The sequence below is a fragment of the Indicator indicator genome, chromosome 4 (genome assembly GCF_027791375.1).
Source record: "Indicator indicator isolate 239-I01 chromosome 4, UM_Iind_1.1, whole genome shotgun sequence".
Taxonomy (NCBI): domain Eukaryota; kingdom Metazoa; phylum Chordata; class Aves; order Piciformes; family Indicatoridae; genus Indicator; species Indicator indicator.
Window position 1 is genome coordinate 6,081,749 of NC_072013.1, and position 19,133 is coordinate 6,100,881.

General features: G+C 41.6%; 1 protein-coding gene across 1 annotated transcript in view; it reads left to right on the forward strand.

The window, feature by feature from the left end:
• SMOC1 (SPARC related modular calcium binding 1) overlaps window positions 1-19,133 on the forward strand; it is a 93,642-nt gene that overhangs the window by 14,974 nt on the left and 59,535 nt on the right. The window contains exons 4-5 of the mRNA XM_054400217.1: window positions 6,929-7,028; window positions 9,545-9,592. Of these exons, the coding sequence (XP_054256192.1) occupies window positions 6,929-7,028; window positions 9,545-9,592 (148 nt within the window). The remainder of the gene's footprint in view (window positions 1-6,928; window positions 7,029-9,544; window positions 9,593-19,133) is intronic.

Here is a 19,133-nt window from a genome sequence, read left to right on the forward strand (position 1 = left end):
GGCTGTGTGTAATTAATTGTTGGAAATTTTTGAAAGTTTTGCAGGAATAATAAACAGGACCAGTGCAGGTTTGGGAGCTCTTTAGCGATGGTAACTTCAGGTTCTGTGAACATATTTGGTCTTAACCACATTGAGCTGTTGCTCTTGTGATTTCTTGTCATCCTCTTGATTAGAAACTAAACTACAATCAGTATGGGTAAACAGTGAAAGCACAACTAAGTGTGGTTGTTTCTCTGGAAGCTGCTCAAGACTGCCCGTTCCAGCTCCTGGAATTGCCTGCAGTACCAAACTGAGGATTTGGGGCTAGATGCCTACCAAGTTGCATAGGGCTGTGGGGTGAAGAAGAGAACAGAATTACTATGCTGTTCTGTGACCACCACCATGTGCTGATGGGGCAGTGGCTGCACAGGGGAGACCATGCTCCATGTATCTACTCTTCCTTCCCTGCAGGGCATCTGGCTCTGAGGCCCAACTGTTACAAGTGGTAAGAAGGGTGAAAGGAGATCCTGAAGGCAAAGGCATGGCTGACATTTAAACCCTGTGTTAGAGAGACATCCTGTGTGCTGGAGGTCTCTTCCAACCCCTAACACTGTGATTCTGTGACTCTGTAATCGTAAAATAATTTAGACCAAAAAGAAGTGTTGCCATGGATTCTGTGTCTGGGATGCCAGTTTTCCTAGTCATGGCTACTTATAATAGGGGTTGTGTACTGCATGAAAAGGAGCAGATACCTGTCCTCAGTCACTGAGTTTCAAGTGTTGCACCATGTGTGCTGCTTCCCTTTTATTCTGGGAGCTGTGTATTGCAAGGATCCTAATCAAAGCCCTTTTTAGTACTGCATACACATCTAAAAGTGTGTCGTGGATTTGCAGCATGGAAGAGGGGGTGGTGTTGTAGACGTGATGGGTTGACTGTAAATGGGAGGGTATCTGGAACTGCTCTGGAATTGCTGTTTCTTTATATTTCAGTCTGTGTGGAATATTACTTCCTATAACAAACACTCTCTGGACCTAGCCCACAGTAATATAAGCATGCAGATAAAATTTGAATTGTTAACAACATAAGAATGTCTATTTTATGTGACTAATTTGATTAATTTTATAAAACTGAGGTCATGTACTGTTGTGCAAAATTGGACATGACTAAAACCAGCTTCTGTTCCCAAGACTTGCTCTCTCCTTTTTGCTATTAAGCTGCATTTTGCATAAATGCTGTTCCCTTTCCATGCTGCACTTAACCTGCTGTGATCTGTTCTTCATTAATACGCTCTATTGGGTAATCTGCACACTCTTTTGCTGCCTAATGCCATTGGGCTTGTTGCCATGGGCTGAGAGAGACTTAGTTTCTTCATAGTTTCCCCCCAAGCAGTGTTTTAGAAAAGGTTGTTGAGATTTTAAGTGGGATCTGTTTCAGAGAGATTAATATGATCATGAATAATGTTAACCTCACTTTGGGGATGTAGTCTTGTGGGGCTTTTTGTGGTGTGTCTTGCTGTTTGCTGCCACCTTCTACTGTCTGGCACTGACTTGCTTGCAAGTCTGCATGCAAGTGGCTGAGAGCAAGTCTCCTTGGAGAGTCTTTTGAGTTTAGGGCTCAAAACTGTAGCTGCTCTTGCAGCTCCAAATCAGCACTGAGATTTCTCTTAGAGTGCATCAGTCAAACCTGTTGTCTTATGGCAGGATCACGGAGTGGGCTAAATTTGTTGGAGCACTTTGCTCTTATCAGATAGCTTCCAGAACACTCCCACATCTGGTAGTACAAGTCTGTTTGTAAAGAGTGATCTCTGTTATGGTCTGTAGCAATACTTTCATTCTGTGCTATGCTGATACATGTACAAAGTACTGCTTGCTCCCAAATCCCACAAACAGATTCCTTTCTAAAAGACATATGAAGAACCCTCTCAGCTTTTAGTGTGACTTCATGATCCAAGTCTTTTTCTCTGCATTGACTAGTGTAGCATGATGCTGGGCAGAATTACAAACTCATTTCTTAATGCAGCATGGTGCTGTGAGGCTCTGCCTGGACATGTCCTGCATTTCCTGAATGCTATTATTCCATTATTTAGTGCTTATACTCTAGCAACGCTATGTTCTCAAGGACTTAGCTTCTCCTTTCAGGAGAAAAGAAGACAGTCTTGCTAGATTAAAGAAACTCTGTTAATAAGGGATCAGAGAGCCTCTCATGAGAGTTTTAGCCCTCCCTTGAGCAAAAAAACATTATCTGTGCCAGAGAGTGTTTTGGGGATGCCTTTCACCATGGCTGAGATTCCTCTGCCACACATCACTTCTTTCCCTGGTTATTTGAATAGTGAAATTCCTGTGGAGCAAGCATTTCTTGAATGTTGCATAGACTTGTGGGAGGTGGCTGCTGGGTGAAGCACTAGTGGCAATATTTGTCTGCAAAAGATCATTTGGGAGGAATTGAATGTGAGCAGGGAACAGGAAAAATTGAAGGCTTGCACTCCCAAAGAAGCTCAAACTTAGGATGCAGGCTGATTCACAGTTCCTTAAAATTGTCAGTAAAAGCAGGGCAACCTGCTAATTAGGAGTCAGCCAATCTAGCAGAAAGCATGACAGGACTCAGGATCCAGGTAGCACAGCAAGACATTTAAACCAGTGCAGAGGTAGGATAATCAACCATCAGGCCAATGTGCTGGTTGTGCACCACTAATATGGGTTCAGAGGACTTTCTAGATGAACCTCGATGGGTCTAACCATAAAGGCTTTGATTAAAGAATTGCAGTGTGACACTGGCTTCTACTCTGGGTCAGACCTGGCTTGGTACAATTTCTTTAGCTTTTATACCTTGTTTACAAGAGCACCTGGGCACAGCCAGAGTTTGGAGCCTTGCCTGGTGCTGTGAGTGCAGGCAGCAGCTCTGCTGCCTCATATTCAGCAGTGACTTCAACAACTGGCTGTGTTTTCCTTCTGTTTTATAGAAGTATTGCTTTGAATGCAGAAGGAATGTTTTTGTTTTGTTTTGGGGTGTTTTTTCCCCCTTTTCTCCTCTCTGTCCTCCATTATAGAAGGAGCCAGGAAATGTTTCTGATCTGCAATTAGTTACCAAACTCTTCATCTGAACAGCAGCAGAAGGCTGGTTTGGGTGTTGCTGTTTCTCTGCTCAGCCCAGTGCTTGTCCAAGGTGCTCTCAAGCCTCTTGCAGTGAACTTTCTTTCTATAACTTCGTAGAGACTGTTTTCACTATTACAGAATTACTGCTTTGCCCCTGTTCTCCTCTCATACACGTGCATGCAATTTCCAGTTTATAACTGGAATCAAGCCTTAGATCCTCCTTTGTCAAATGGTTGTAAAGAGATGCTGCTGCTTGCTTGCTGAAAATCTTTGGACTCTTTGGGAATGTGATTCTGGCATTGCCAGTCAGATACTGAAGAAACCCCAATGACAACTTTTTCCCTCAGGGAAGTAAGAGGCAGAATCATCTGCCAGTGACTACACTTTTAATGGTTTCATATTGGTGAGAGCAGGTGTTTATTCATGTGACTAGGGGCTGGTATGTTTGCTGCTGTTGGATTTCACACATCTAAATGGCAGGGGGGATAGGGAAGCTGCTACTAGGCTCTTAATTTGGGCAGTGGTGGCAGAGCAGTTCTTGTTGGGTTGGGTTTGTCCCTGAGTCTTGTCATCTTTCAGTTGAGGCACAATTGAGATGGCATATTTATCACCCCTTAAAAACAGGAGCAGTGTCTTCCTGCACAACTGCAGTTTGATGTTTGTTTTTTGGGGGTTTTTTGTTTGTTTGTTTGTTTTTTTTGGGGGGGGGGGGGGGAGGAGAAGTGTAGGTGATAATGGGGAATCTGTTGGAAGGCTCAACTGATTTGGAGGTTTTGTTTAACTCAATGTTCAGTTGTTGGACAGTGTATGTAAATTTGAGAGGTCAAACCCTATCTGTCATGTGCCTTTCCAGCAGTAGTGAGCGTTCTGTAGCTGTGGCTTGGTTAGCTATCAAGCTTATTTTGTGTTTAAAAATTGATAATGTGTTTTCTCTGACACAATGCTTCGCTTTAGAAAACTGAGCCAAAAACAGTTGAACACCTTTTCTAACATGTGTTTTGTTAGAGCCCAAATTAACTCAATAGCTGAAGATTAGATCTGTGCAGTAAACAGTTACTCTACTGATTATATCAGTATTTAAAAATCTTGCTCTTATGGGGGTAGGATTAGAATAAGGTTGAATTTCAGGTAGATGGGTTAAGTGGGAGCTAAGATCATTGGAAGCTCATTGGACTAATTTAAAGTCAAAATCCAACTTGTTGAGATTCCTTTACTAGAGGTGCTCTGGAATAGTTGACACTTTACAGAGTTTGTTTGCACATAGCTGTTAGAAGTGGCAGTGCCTCAGCTAACTGCCTTTACTTTTTTTTTTGAATGCCATACCAGTGATATGTGACTGATAAGTATATCAGGTGTTTTTAGGTTGGTGTTTTGTTTTGTTGGAGGTTTGTTTGTTTGGGGTTTTTTTGTGTGGTTGGTTGGTTTGTTTGGTTGGGTTTTTTTTGCCTTTAAGCTACAAAGTCCAAGCTGTAGGCCACTGTTATGATACTTGAATATGCTGAGACCTGGTCAGGCATCATGGTGAAAGATAGTGTTTCTCAACATGAAGACCTTCAGGAAAGCCAGCTGTAGTGATTTTTGAGGTTTCTGCCTGTCCATTCTTCATGTGTAGTTGTCTGGACTCTTGAATATGGGCACAAAGAAGAAAAGGTCTTGGATACAAGTCCAAGGAAGACCAGCATTCCTTAGCTTAATTACTTACAAAAGTGCTTTGCTTTTATGGATGCAATATGCTTGGCTTGCAGAAATGAGTGTATGTAATTGGTAGTTCTCCATTGGCATCAGAGGCATAACATGCTCTTAGTGGATGCATTGATAACAAATCTGTCACTGCAGTTTTTTTTGGAGTCCTCTACCATGCACTTTATTTTCTGAAGGCTTGACTAAAGGACTATCAAGTCACTAACACTTGAATTTCTTAGAACACTATGTATGCAGGACTTTTTCTGTAAAGTAACAGGGAGTGGTCTTACCCTAGCAATTCAAGACCCTATTCTGAAATTTGGCTTCATCTCTCTAAGATTTTTACAACTAACACCCAGATGTACAGATAGCTTCTTGTGCTGTTGGGAAGGCAGCAATGTGTGTGTGATCAGCAAAGGCCGGCACTAAACACAGAAACCCAAGCAGTTCCATCACACTGCTTTTGAATGTGCAGTTGATCAGATTGAGCAAAAGGAAATATTTAGCAACTGGATTATTGCTAATTTTATTCACAGTGCTTTTGAGCAATGCACAATCAATTTTGTGATATATTGAGAGAATAAAAAGGAAAGCGTGCAGATGACAGTGACTTTAGCAACGTGGGTACCTGAGACTATTGTTAATGTTGGCTGCTAAGATTGAATTTGCTTGAGGCAAAATGATTGATTTGCACTTCAGTAAAATCCAAGATAAACACGTGGTACCATGTTATAGTTGCTCTTAGATCATGTTTTATATGATACTCAAAGCCTTTTAAAAAGACTGTTGTTAAGTCTCTGAACAAACTCTACTACCTTAGGGAATCGAAGCCAGCTGTTAGCAAGGGGGAATGACTGGGTTCAGCTCTGAAGGATCCCTAATGAGGGGAACAGTGTAAACACCCCATCACTCTTCTCTGTGGAAAGGGCTGGAATGGGAAACTGGCTTCAATGAGTTTATTTGGAAAAAAGAAAAAATAGACATAATTCATTTTGGAAGTAGAATGCAAAGGCAGTTTCTGTAGTGATCTCATTTTGTGTGTGGTTGGTTGGTATGGTATGGTGTTTTTTTTTTTAAATTAAAAAAAAAATATTGAAGGAACTTACAGTAATGTAGGCTTTTCTGTACCCTGCTGGCAGTACTGATGTGCATACTAGCCACAAGGTATTTTTGTTAGAAAAAGGATTTTGGAACTTGTTAGTATTTGTACAGATGCTTGTATGATGATCATTTGCTTTTGTCTCAAGGGAAGTCAAAGGCATCCTGAATTTCATCCGAATGCTGAGCACTCGAAAAGCTCTAAAGGCTGTAATTTGATTTATTAAGGTGGATGAAACTATAATGCCACTAAACTAATATCTGCATAAATGTTACTGAGACTAGTCTGCTAGACTGGGATTTTTCTGTTCTGACTTGAGGAGGTGCACATCTAAACTAGTGATTCTGGTGTCCTTCTGTGGTGAAGGATGGAACTGACTACTCAACATTTTCAGTTCAGAAGCAGAGCTTTAGGGTTATGCAAGCTGGATCTTACACTGTGTACCTTTGACTCCTTAGAGCCTTCATCAAATGTTCTTAAGTCCTTGTCAGTTAGCGAAGAGCATGCATATTGGATCTTGCTCCTGCTGCTTAGGTTGACATAGTAACAGGAGAGAGTTTCAATCTGTCTGGAGAAGGCTTGTTAACGTAAGTGCTGCATTTTTCTAGCCATGTTTACCGAACAAACTGCTCTCAAAACGCCTACAGATGTTGTTCTCCAGCATCAGCTGTGGAACTGGGCTGGAGTGGCCTTTCCACACCCCAGCTGGGATGCAGTGGGACAACTATTTAATGGTAAATAATAAATGGGATTTAACAGAGGATGGAATGAGCTGAGACACAACTGTTGCACCCCCAAACTGAAGTGTTCTTAACTGACTGCCTGTGACTTCCTTTGCCTCTTGCTTTGCAGCTAAGAGAACAGGAGAAATAATTTTTCTTTGGGAAGAGAAATCTTTCTTAGGGGAGAAAGAAAAGACAGGAATACCAAAAATACTCTTCTGTGTGACCTTCTCACTGTAAGGCATATGTTTGTGATGTGCTTGGGTTGTGATTTCCACTAAGATGCTGGATTAAGGTAAAAGTTGCAGGTGACAGTGAGAAATGAAATGCTTGCTCTTTGTTTTGTGGAACAGGTGCAGTGCCATACCTACACTGGATACTGCTGGTGTGTGACTCCTGATGGCAAACCTATCAGCGGCTCTTCTGTACAGAACAAAACTCCTGTATGTTCAGGTACTGTATGTGGGAATGGCTTCAACAAATACGAATATGATAACCACAGCTGGGTGGGGAGAATACATCCTGTTGAGAGTACTTAATCTTTTCAGGTGAGTTGGCCAGTTTACCCAATGGAACACTTGCACTTGTGCTTGTAGCTTACTGAAAGCTGCAAGGGAGTTGGACTGTGGCATGTCCACTCTGCAGTTAGGCTGCAGACGCTCCTGCAAGGCTTACTGGTAAGAACCACTAAGGTAACAGCCAGTGGTAGTGAAGGTGAGAAGTTCCAGTGTTGCTGTGTACACCAGAAACCAGAGATTTCTGCAATAGGTAGGATAATCTTTTCCCGTCAACTATATCCTAAACAAGACATTCTCAAGCTGTATTTAGTGGCCAAGGAGACGTTTTGTCTTCAGGGTCCCGTCAGTTAAACAGGTAGCTGTTGACTCCTAGCCCCCAGATCTGGGGACCTGCTGTTATACTGGATTTGGGTCTTCAGGTTGATGCTTGGCTCCAGGATACCCGTGTTTGTGTCCTGGAGATGGACAGCGCTGGGCTTGCACCACAACTCACAAGAGGGAGGTGTGGACACAAACTTACAGGTTTAAACAGAAACTCATGGGCTTATTAAGTGACATGTTTCTGGGCACTGGGTGTGACACTACACTACTTTGCCATTCTATGGTTTACTGGACCCAAATCCATAATTTCCTGTACTTAAACCAGTGTGATGCTGGTGTTTTGGGTTTTTTTTGGTGGCCTTTTCTTCGGGGGGTGGGGGGCAGAAATAGGGTTGTTTTTTGGGGTTTGGAGTGGGATTTTTTTGGGGTTCAATATGGCAGCCCATGAATCACATGGGATAAGACTGCATTCTAGATTTTCCTGTGGCTCTGATCACTAATGTACGGTCTGCTTTGTGAGCTGTGGCCAAGAGCTGCTCTAGCAGCAGCACACTAGGTGCAGAGAAGGGGTGGGAAGCTGTTCTGTGCTGTTTAGGAGAATCCAGGAGCAACACTAGGATTGTGCTGCCACCCTCATCCCTCCCCACAAAAAGAAGAAAGGAAAGACAGCAAGCATGGAAGCCTGTGCAGTCTGCACCCCATGGGTGTATAATATATTTCTCCTTTCACACCTTGCCATATTTGAACCCTTTAGATGGGAACATGACAACAGCCAAACCTTTGGTTTTCTTAGCCCTTCTCACCTTATTCTATGCCCCCTTGGCTGTAAGGGTGTTTTGTGGTGATAAGCAAGTGTAGTGACTTGCATGAGGGTTTGAATCGAGTGGGAGAACTTTCTGGGAACCACTGAGTCAGTGTAGCTTGAGGGGATGTTTGATGTTTCACAGGTATGTGGAAAGAAAATAGGATTAATATTTTCTTTTAGGCGTAATGTTACAGTAATTTGACTTAAACCTCAGATTAATGCTTTATTCTACCATTCCCAGTACATGATTTTGGTAGGGCATGTTTTAGCATTGTGCTGGTTTATTCATTTTAGTCTTGAGCTGTTTACAAAATTGTGTTACTGGAGAATTACAGTCATGGTGTGTTGTAGGACAGATGTTAGGCCTATGATGAGTAATACTGAGTATGTGCTTCCTACTATTAATACAGTAGTAGATATAATTGATAAACTGATCTGCAAGTGAAAGTGCCTGGGCAACAGAGTTTATGGTCAGAGTTTGCCTTTAGAGCTGTCAGAGCTGCCTTCTTTGCAGCTGACTTTTGATTCATGTTTTCCTGAAGTATCAGTAATCACTGGAACTGTTTAGTGATGGTGTATGGAAGAATCAGTTTCCTGTGGGGAGAAAAAAAAAAAAGGATATTAAAAAAAAAGGGCAAAAAGCTTGTCATAGTTTGGTTTTGTTTTGGTTTTTTAATACTCTTTGATAATGGCTTTGTTAAACTTTCATTATCAGTTCAAGATTTAGTGGAAAACTCTGTGGTGAGACACTGTAGAGACAAGTATAGAACCATATGTATTACATGAACATGTAAGATACAGTAAAAAACTCAATTCAAGTAGATGCTGGAATTCAGTTTCCCTTTTCAAGGAGCTGGGGACGTTCAGGGATTGAGTGAAATCTGTTTTCTGCAAATTGTCCCACTTAATTCCTTTCCTTTATAACACTGACTTTGCATTCCCTGCACACTCTCCCCACCTGTCTTTGATTTGTTCTTCCTGACACTTGCACATAAGAGAAGTGACTCTTACTGATCTTTCCTTCTTGCTCTGGGGATTTATTCTGGGCTCCTTACTAGCACACTGCTGAGTTCTTTCAAATCACTGGGTCCAGCTACTAAAGATTTCTTGTTTGCCTTCATCTTAATGAATAAAAATTCCTCATGTTGTCCCAGTTGGTTGAAGCCACATGCTCTCTGAATCGTAAACTAAGCTGTTGGCAAGTAAAACAGACACTTGAGATACTGGGTGTGTTAATGTGACATTACATGTTCTGTGTGATCATGCAGCATCTAAAGAAATGTCTTTTTTTTTTTTTCTTCCTTTTTTGTTTTCTTCCCCTTTAGGTTCTGTAACTGATAAGCCATCAAGCCAGGGTAATTCAGGAAGGAAAGGTGAGTGGAGTCCTGTGCTTTAGCAACTTGTTTTGTCATAGCAGCTACCCAGTCAAGTCACTTGAGATAACTCAGAACCTTGGTTCCTAACCAGCTTGGTGTGCAGAAACCTTATGTGCCTTTAAACCTTCGATAGGAGGAATAAGATGCCAGTTTGTTTGTGAACCACCCTGAGGAGTAGAAGATGGTGTGTTCTGCTCTGTGCACATCTGCTGAGATGTAGTACATGAAAGCAGAACTTCCCAAAGGGATGACTGGCACAGAATAACTTCTGCTTGTTCACCTTGAAGTTAACTACTGAGTGTGTCTCAGTAAAACCCCTGGAGATTAGGAAGCTATCAGTATGACTAGCACACCAGGAGTGGCTAATGTTGTGGTTGTGGCTTTAAACGCATGGAATGAAAGTTGAGAATTTTTTTAAAAGAGCATAAATTCCTCTGGTCAAATGGAGCAGTGCTTGATTAAAACCCTGTCTTACTCCAGTGCATTAGACATTGGTCTTCCTTCTTTACACTTTAATCTTCAGCTCTTGCTTTTCTTGAGCAAGGCACTAGATATGGTGGTGTTCTTTTCCCTGTGGGTATTTGTAGCCCTTTTCTCTGCCCTCTGATTTTTTTTTTTTTTTTTTTTTTTTTATTTCAATAATGGTGGTAGGGGTGGCCACTGAAGTACATACATTGAAAAACAGTTAAATTTGGGTTTAGGCCTTCTCCACACTAATTTTTTTTTAACCCTTCTCCCCTCTACCTCCCATCCCACCCCCCATTCAAAGTCAACTTCTAAGTTTTATCTTACTACAGAACTACTGTGCTGAATGCATCCTTAGGCCTACTGCTGAGAATGAAGGCTGTTTCCTGGGAGAAGCAGGATTTTTACTTCTGACTATCTATACCAGTTATTTCTGACTTAAAAAGGCAGGGAAATGTCTACCTTGGTACTAACACTTCAATTTGAGGAACATCTTCCATACTGGGCCTGTCAGTGCAGTCCATGAATTACAGATTGCTGAGTTTAGAGCTGTGATGCACTTTAAGCATATCTGCTTTCCAGACTATTGGTTGTGTAGAGTAGTTTAGGAAATGTAGAAGAAAGATGCAAAGAAAACTACTTACTTAATATTGAATGCTGAAGCCTGCTTCCTCTTTTAGCTAAGGATATGTCTCTGTAAACCCCTAATGACATGTTAATGTATAATTACCATCTGAACACATTTTTATCATTGTGCTAATGCAATCATTGCTAGTCTTGAAGTACAAGCAAATCAAGTAGCTCTTGAAATCTGCACTATTTTTTGAGTGGTGGTGTTTGTAGGCTTCCTATCTGAGTAGTCCTGGTCTGTTCTAGAGTTGGAAGCAGCTGACACTGGATTTCATAAGAAACATGAGGAAAAGGGGAAAACACCTGAACTTGTTTTTCCCATTTCACTCATTTTATTAACTCACAAGTTGGAACATGGATGTAAATGGAATGAATTAATCTGAGATTTGTAGCATAAATTTATTCTCCTTGGTGCTGCTTGTGGCATCCTAGTTCAAGAATTTGGTCACATGGATGCAGATACATCCTATGCAGTAGCTCTCAAGGAAAATCTTTCCCCTTGGGGCAGTGTGCTTCAAACAATCAAACTTTGTCCCTTCCAGTTCTGAATCTGTTCATATCTGTTGGAAGCCCCCACACAAGCCACTTTAGCCTTTCTCTATCATGTTCGAAAAATACTTGAGAAATTAAGTATTTTAAAATAAAGAAGACTTACAGAAGCTGAAATAACTTTCGACTAGTGGTGAATACTGAATCTAAAAATTAATTTGGTTTTCTTACCAATGTTTTTCTGGGACTTATGCTACCATGATTGAAAATTCCAGTATCTGTTGTAAGGAAGATGGAACCAAGAACAGTCTGGCTTCCTTGGAGAAAGGTGGTCAGTGGAGGCCTGGCTTCTCTGAAGGCTAGTGGCTAGCTGGTGTACACATAACCATCCTTTCTAGCTGGGTGTTTTCAAGCTTTCTGCAAAGATTGTCCTTTGCAAGAAGGTGAGGGGCAGGATAGGGAGGGATCTAGACGATACTGGCTCCCTGATGAATTCTCTGTTGTAGAGAAACAGAAATTGGGAAACAGTTCTTGGGAACTATTGACATCACTTTGGGCAACTGCCATCTGACTTAGGAGCTTTTGAGCTTTTCCCGCTGCAGAGCAGATTCCTTGCTCCGTCCTTGGATGTGGGTGTCTGAGTCAAACAGCATTATGCATCGCAGAATAGATACTCTCAGGAGGAAAAGGAATAGCTAAGACTCTCAAAAGTAATTTCTTTTGTCCCATTCATGCAGGAACATAAAATATGGAGCCAATAAACTGTGTGATGCTTGTGCCTTTTTAAGTCTTCAGGACAAGATAGTTTTTTGAATAGAGGCTGCAGTGCCTTAGAAACAGTGCAAATGGATAGGCTTAAGCTGTTGGTTAATAACTGAAGACTTTGTATTAGCTCTCCTTTCAATGAGATAAGTTGATGTTGGAAGGAGAGAGAATGATTATTCAAATATTTTGGCCTTTGTTTTCATCCTGCTCAGTCCTAATTTCTGGGGGTCAGTAGGTATGATGGAGTCACCAGAAGTTGTGAGGTAAGATGCAGTTCCACTGACAAGAGTCTTTCGCTACGAATGGAAAGAAAATGAAACATCTTTATGGTCATGTGCCTTGGCATGGAACTTCAGAAGTGGCTCTGTGGAGCTTTCTGCATAGAACAGGCAAGAGTGCTGGCAAGAAATCCTTTTTACTTTTAAGTCCATGCTCTGGTTGCCCCTGTTTATGTTGCTGATATTGCTGTATGATTCAATGCCAGTTACTCATACAATTTGTCCTGTATGGTAATTTAAGTCAGATTAAATAGGCAGTAAGAGTAAAACTTCAAAATAGGACATGCTGATTTGTTCTGCATCTGGGAAGTGCTCTGTTGCTGGAAGGCAGAGCCGACCTGGGCCTGGGGAGATGGAGGCATGTTTGTATGAGGTAGAATGGAAACACAGGTCCTCCAGGACATGCTCGGTGTATGGACTTTGCAGCTCAGACATTTACCGCCGTACTTCTGTGCTGAATTCAGCCTGCAAATGAAGAACAAGTTTCTAGGACCTTTGACAGGGAATGTAGTTACTCTTGGGTGGGATTAGGATATCCAGAACCTGCTGATTTCTGTTGCTGTCTGTTCCTTATTCTGGATTGTTCTTTGGACAATCCTTTGTCATAAGAAGCTTCTTGCACTAATTTACTCCAGTTGCTGCTTAGTTTGACAGCCCTGAGAGACTTGGAAGATGCTCACTGTCTTCCCTCTCCCCCACTGGGAGGATTGTTAATGTTTTAAGAAGCATTGAAAGATTCCTTGGAGCCAACATGACTGGATTTCTTCCCTAAATAATGCAAAACTTTCCAGCCAAAGGGAAATTGTGTGATACATTTGAAGCAAAACAAACATGAAACAAGGGTTTATTTTCTTTATTCGAGGAGTGCTGGGCCTTTAGGAGCACAAAGCTGCAGATTCAGTACATTGCAGCCGTGAGTAGTGTCTTTTGCAGTCTCCAATCAGGTTTCAAAAAGCAGGCTGGTCAGGAGATAGTGATGTGAAAAGCAGAAATGTCATCACTTATTTCCCTAAGTCACTTGGTCTTCCTTTCTTAAAACTAGAAACTGAGTGAATTAAAAGTGGAGATTGGAGATGAGTGAAGGGGGTGGGGGGGAAGGGGAACAACACTTAAGTGAAGATCCTGCTTTGTTAGCATCTGTTAACTGTTCTAGACCAGAGGTGTTGATTCCATTTCAAAAACAACTGAAAGAAGGAAATGAGAAAGGAGGCTGGGTTCTGTAATCCGGGATTAAAAGATGACACAAGTACAGGGTAAACATGGGCCGGATAAACTGTTGGTGTAGGTCATGAAGAGTTTTGAGTGGTGTGAAATCCCTTTTTCTTTTATACATGTCTTTTGTGCTGCATGAAGTTCCAGGCCTGTTTTGACTTTCTGTTTTCCTATTGCAGAAGCTGGCAATAGCATCAGCAATTCCCTGAACCTGAGCCAGGTACAGAGATGCTGGTGAAATGTTAAGGTCTGATGGCCCCACAGAAAGCAAAGTCTGCGCTGAGCTCATTTTACATTTATAATCTTACATGTAGACATGGATCTTGTATGCTGTTTGCCCTGTAAGTTTGCAGCCTTCAAGAAAACACTGAAGCCATTTGAGAAACCTAAGATGAACAACTTTAAATTCTTGTCAGTTAAACTTCTAGAATTGGGTTCCTTTTTTTGTGGGCTTAATTCTGAGAAATGGGCTTTGTTGCAGGGAAATTCTCTGCTGCAATTGTGGGTAAGTTGGCCCATTTTGTGGCTTTCTTGCTCCTGGTTTCCAAGAGTCTTGCCTCTAGAAAATGTTAATGGCCTAGTTGTGCAGCCAGTAGACTGAGCAATTTGAATCAGTAATGAGCCATTAGTCGGAGCCAGTAATTAGACTAAGCAGTAAAGGGTCAGGGCTCTCCTCAGGCAAACCCAAGTGGGCTTGTGCTGATGTAAATAAATGGAACCATTTGTGCAAGATGATCTGCAAGCTTTGTCTGCTGGTGGTAAGAAGTCAGGTGCAGCTGGCACTAATTCACCTGCTGTCTGCTCACACGGAGGGGAGCACACTCCACAGTGGTTAGCATGTTTTAGAAGACAGATAATATCTTGACAGAAGTATCAATTTGAAATGTGACCAAAACCTGAGACTGAGACTTCGGTCTTTACTGTCTCCAGTGCTTTTTGGATTCATCTGGATACTGATCAAATCTGAAACAGAGCTGTGATATTACACAAACCAGGCTTCAAGTGTCCAATTATTCCTCCATCACCAATCTCATTAATGTGATGAAAATGCTCTACGATGTCTTTAGCAGCTTGGTGAAGATACAGGAAAGGTAGACAACTGTTGTATGGCCTTCATCAGTAAGGTGAAAGAAAGTTTTCTGGAACAATATGATGTCAAGTGATGGATCTAGGTGGTGAACCACATCTTATGATGAATTTCTTGCAGAATGTTAGCAGGTAGTAAGCCTGCAGTGCTACCCAAAGCGTTCTTCTGAATCACTTAAGTATTTACTTTTTAAAATAAATAATATTCCAGTTCATAACTCTGGGTGAAGGAGAATTTTAATGTAAAAAATTGTGTTCTGAATGGTTTAACTTTGCCACAAAGTATTCCCAGACCAGGGCTGACACATTTCTGTTAGGTCTTTTTTGAGAAAAATGTACACAAGTGTGTGCAAACAATTTGATGCTTCTGGACAGAGCTGTGTGTGTAGTGTAGCTATGTGGAAAGTCAGAGTGGTATGAATATTTCAGTCTGCTTTCTCCAAGCAGTAGATTTGCTGTGCATGTGCTACCTGAATGCTCTGGATGTGCAAAAGGGTGACTTCACAGAATCTCAGAAATGTTCAGGTTGGAAAAGACCCTCAGGATCACCAAGTCCAACCATTAACCCTACTGTACAAAGTTCACCCCTAAACCATATCCCCAAGCACCACATTCAAATGACCTCTAAACACAGCCAGGGTTGGTGACTCAACCACCTCCCTGGGCAGCACATTCCAGTGCCTGACCACTCTTGCTGTGAAAATTTTTCTCCTTTTGTCCAGTCTAAACCTACCCAGTCATAGCTTGAGGCCATTCCCTCTTGTTCTATCACTAATTACCTGTGAGAAGAGACCAGCACCAGGCTCCTTACAACATCCTTTCAGGTAGCTGTACAGAGCAATGAGGTCTCCCCTCAGCCTCCTCTTTTCCAAAGTAATCAGCCCCAGCTCCTTCAGTCACTCTTCATAAGATTTATTCTCCAGGCCTTTCACAAGCTTCATTGCCCTCCTCTGTGATTGATCCAGCACCTCTGCATCTCTCCTGTTTTGAGGTACCCAAAACTGAATGCAATAGTCCAGGTGTGGCCTCACCACAGCTGAGTACAAGGGGACAATCACCTCCCTACTCCTGCTGGACACAGCATCCAACTTGGCTTTCTTGGCCACCTGGGCACAGTGCTTGCTCATATTCAGTTGCTTGTCGATTAGAGCCCCCAGTTCCCATTCTGCCAGACAGCTTTCCAGCCACTTCTCCAAGCCTGTAGTGTTGCTTGGGGTGGTTGTGACCCAAGTGCAGGACCTGGCATTTGGCCTTGTTAAAGCTCATCCCATTAACAATTGGCCCATCCCTCCAATCTATCCAAGTCCCTCTGTAGAGCCTCTCATGAAGATCAGCACTCCCACTTAACTTGATATCATCTGCAAACTTACTGATGACATGCTCTGTCTTCATCAAGGTCATCCATACAGATGTTAAACAGACGTGATCCCATTTGTCTTATCACACTGATGGTGACAGTGTCCAAGCATACCTTGGTAAAATTGAACAGAGGTAGGAAGTCATCTCCTGCAGAAACATGAATGTGTGCCACTGTTATAGGTCGAGGACTAGGTCTTAACTATAGAGATGGTTCCTCCAGAGGGTACAAGGAGCTGAACAGTCCAGCCCCAGTGGGTGGACACAGGAAATGATGTTATTCCATCCCATAATGTGGAATCTTTATTTCCCCTTTATAAATGAACAGCACAGGCTGTTTGTTCCCTCCTCTCCCTGCTCCCTTCTCAATGTGGACTGCTGTCCCTTGCTACGCTGGGGAGTGGCGCCTGGTGCCACCAAGCTGATTTTTAGCTGTGTCATTTGGCCCTGGTATGGTAGTGGGGTGCATTTGAGGCTTGGGGGTTTGGCCTGGTTTGGGGGAGACTGTGGAAAGCTTTGGCTTAATGAGGTTCTGTGGTATGCCCAGATTTGGAGCACTGGGCTGAGGTTGACTATGGGTTTGTGCTTTTTGTGCTGTTGTATATAGTTGTGAATAGTACTTCCACTTAAACTTCCAGTTCTTCCCCCTCCTGTGTGGAGTGTTGTTTTACTCCTTTGTGGAGGGGTAAAGAGCATCTGTCTGGCTCCCTAAACTGAAGACAGCTGCTTTTCATGAAGCTTTGATAAAAAACTCAGGTGACCAATAAGTACCTGGGCGAGGTTAGTGCAATAAAACCACTGTCCCACAAAGGCTGGAGTGGGTTGTGAATGAAAAATTCTGTAGATGAAAAGTCTAGTACAAGATTTCTGGCTAGCTGATTCATATTTCTGAGCCAGTCTCGTGGAGGAATTGAAGATTACTTCTCTTCTGTAAAAATAACCGCTGTGAAAAATGCCATTGCTTTAATCAGTAAGTTTGTCAGCTTGGAGGTATTCAGAATTCTGTTGGGTTGCTGTTGCTATCCCTATACTGCACATAATCTAGAAAATTGTTTACTAAATTCCAGTCAAATGTAATTGTAGAAAGCAAATTAATTTCATGGGTATTGTAGATTGCCAATCCTGCAGATTTTATCAGAGAGAACCCAGCTTTTAACTGGGATTTGTGATCAATTTTTGTGAGAACAGAGGAATGTAATTTTACAATATTGTGTATACTGGATCCATTTTCCACAGTTACAGCAACATTCTAAGAAACATTCAGTTGTATCTCATATAAACCAGATTTTAGAAATACAAAAGTCTAGGAGGAAAAATTCAAACTGCAACTTGCTACATAAACATTGGAATAAAAAAGAAAAATCCTTTTCTGTCCCTGTGTTATGGAGATGTCCAAAATTGTTTAGTTTTTATCGAGACATTTTTGTGGGCTTCAGAGCATATGTATCAAATTTGGGGCTGAAGAAAGATTCACTGGCAAGTTTAAACAGAAGGCAAATTCTGGTTTGAGGTATGTTTTGTTTGATATAATGCAAAAATTCTGCTTTCATCTATAAAGCAACAGTTCTAATCGGTAGGTTAGTCTATATAATATGACTTAATAAAATTGGAGTTTACAAGTGTTATTATAGCAATCTACAGACTACCCAAGGTCTTAAGGACAACTGTAAAAGTTTTTAAATGATTAAATCATGGTATTGAGCAGCTGGGTAAGTAGCACTAATAAGCAGACTAACAATTGATTAAGCAACATCTGTTAAGGTATTAACTGTTTATGTGCTATACAGATTTCTGGGGTCTGACCAATTACAGTGTGCAGAGAAATGGAATAGTTCTGGGGTCTGTGTGTTGTTTTTGTCATTGAAATACTTCCTAGATATGTGGCCTTGACAAGAATTGTTAAAAAAATTCTTCATGCTTTTTGAGCATCTGGCTCAGCATGCCAACACCTTATACTATTATGCTGTGTATTTCTCTAGATCCTTTAAAACAGCATCATTATAACGTTGAAATTGATAGTCCAAGACTTCCTGTCTTCTGCAGCTCGTTCTTAAAAATAAACCTGAGGAGAAATTGCTGGGTTTGCAGATAAGTGAAACTAGAAGCTATCTCCTTGTACCAGCCTGACATGACCCTATTTTACTGGGGTATTTGTATCCTGCAGAAGTATCTAGACATCTGAACATGAGTGTTGTTTTCTTTCAAATCACTGTGGTGCAACAGAAGATACATTTTGTCATGGGTGCAGTGGTTTGGTTGAAGGACTGGAATTGTTTTCCTTTCAACTCCTTTGTCCCATGAGCGCTGTCAAGGTTTCTAAGTGAGATAAGCTATGAAATTGTTATTGCAAAAGCTTGAATGCATGCAGAGCATGTATGCTTGTAAATAAGGGAAGCTGGAGAGGCAGCCTCGATGTTTCTTTGATGATCCTGAGATGGCATCTGTGGGAATTAACACTTCTTTAGAACAGACCTACCTGGAATAATAGCTTGCCTCCATGTGCTCATGTGGGGTTTTATGTTGACAACAAGGAAGTTGTATTGCAGAATGTTTTGATAAAGGCTAAGGATGGGCAAAGCCTTCTGAACAGACTTAATTTCTCTGGGCTGTGTCTTTTATTATGTCACTGTGCTAAGCTTGGTGCTCGGATGCTGATGAGGCCTTTAGGTCGTGCAGCAAAGCAGTTCTCAAGTGTAAGGCTTGACAAGTTTCATCTTAACTGTTCAGCTGCTCACAAACACACTGTTAAACGATGATAGTTAAGATGATTTGTCTGGGGTTTGTTTTGTTTTGAACAGTCAGTCTATAGATATCTGGCGGTCCATAACTTTGAGGAATGACCTTTCTCCCCTTAAAATAGAAACATTTTAATTTTGAGAATGTGGTTGTCGCTTTTGTACCCCTGTGCATATTTTTGAGATATACTTTGTTCTGTATTTACAGATCTCCTTCTGAAGCATGTTAGATGCTTTGGAAGTCCTTCCAGCATTGCTCAGTTACCCTGTGTTTCTGCTCCCTTCCATTTTTCTCCATTACTTAATTCATATAGAAAAAACCCTGTTCCTTCAGTTTCATAATCAAATACAACAACTCTTTTAGGCTACATTCAGATCTTGGGTTAGAGAGCAGAACTGTACTCACTCAGTAGAGCTCTGAACCTCTACTCTTAATGATCCTGGTGGGGGAAACCTGCAGAAACAAGTGGTGAAAAAACATAGGCGTTTTCCCCCCCTTTCCCTCATTTGCACACATGCAAT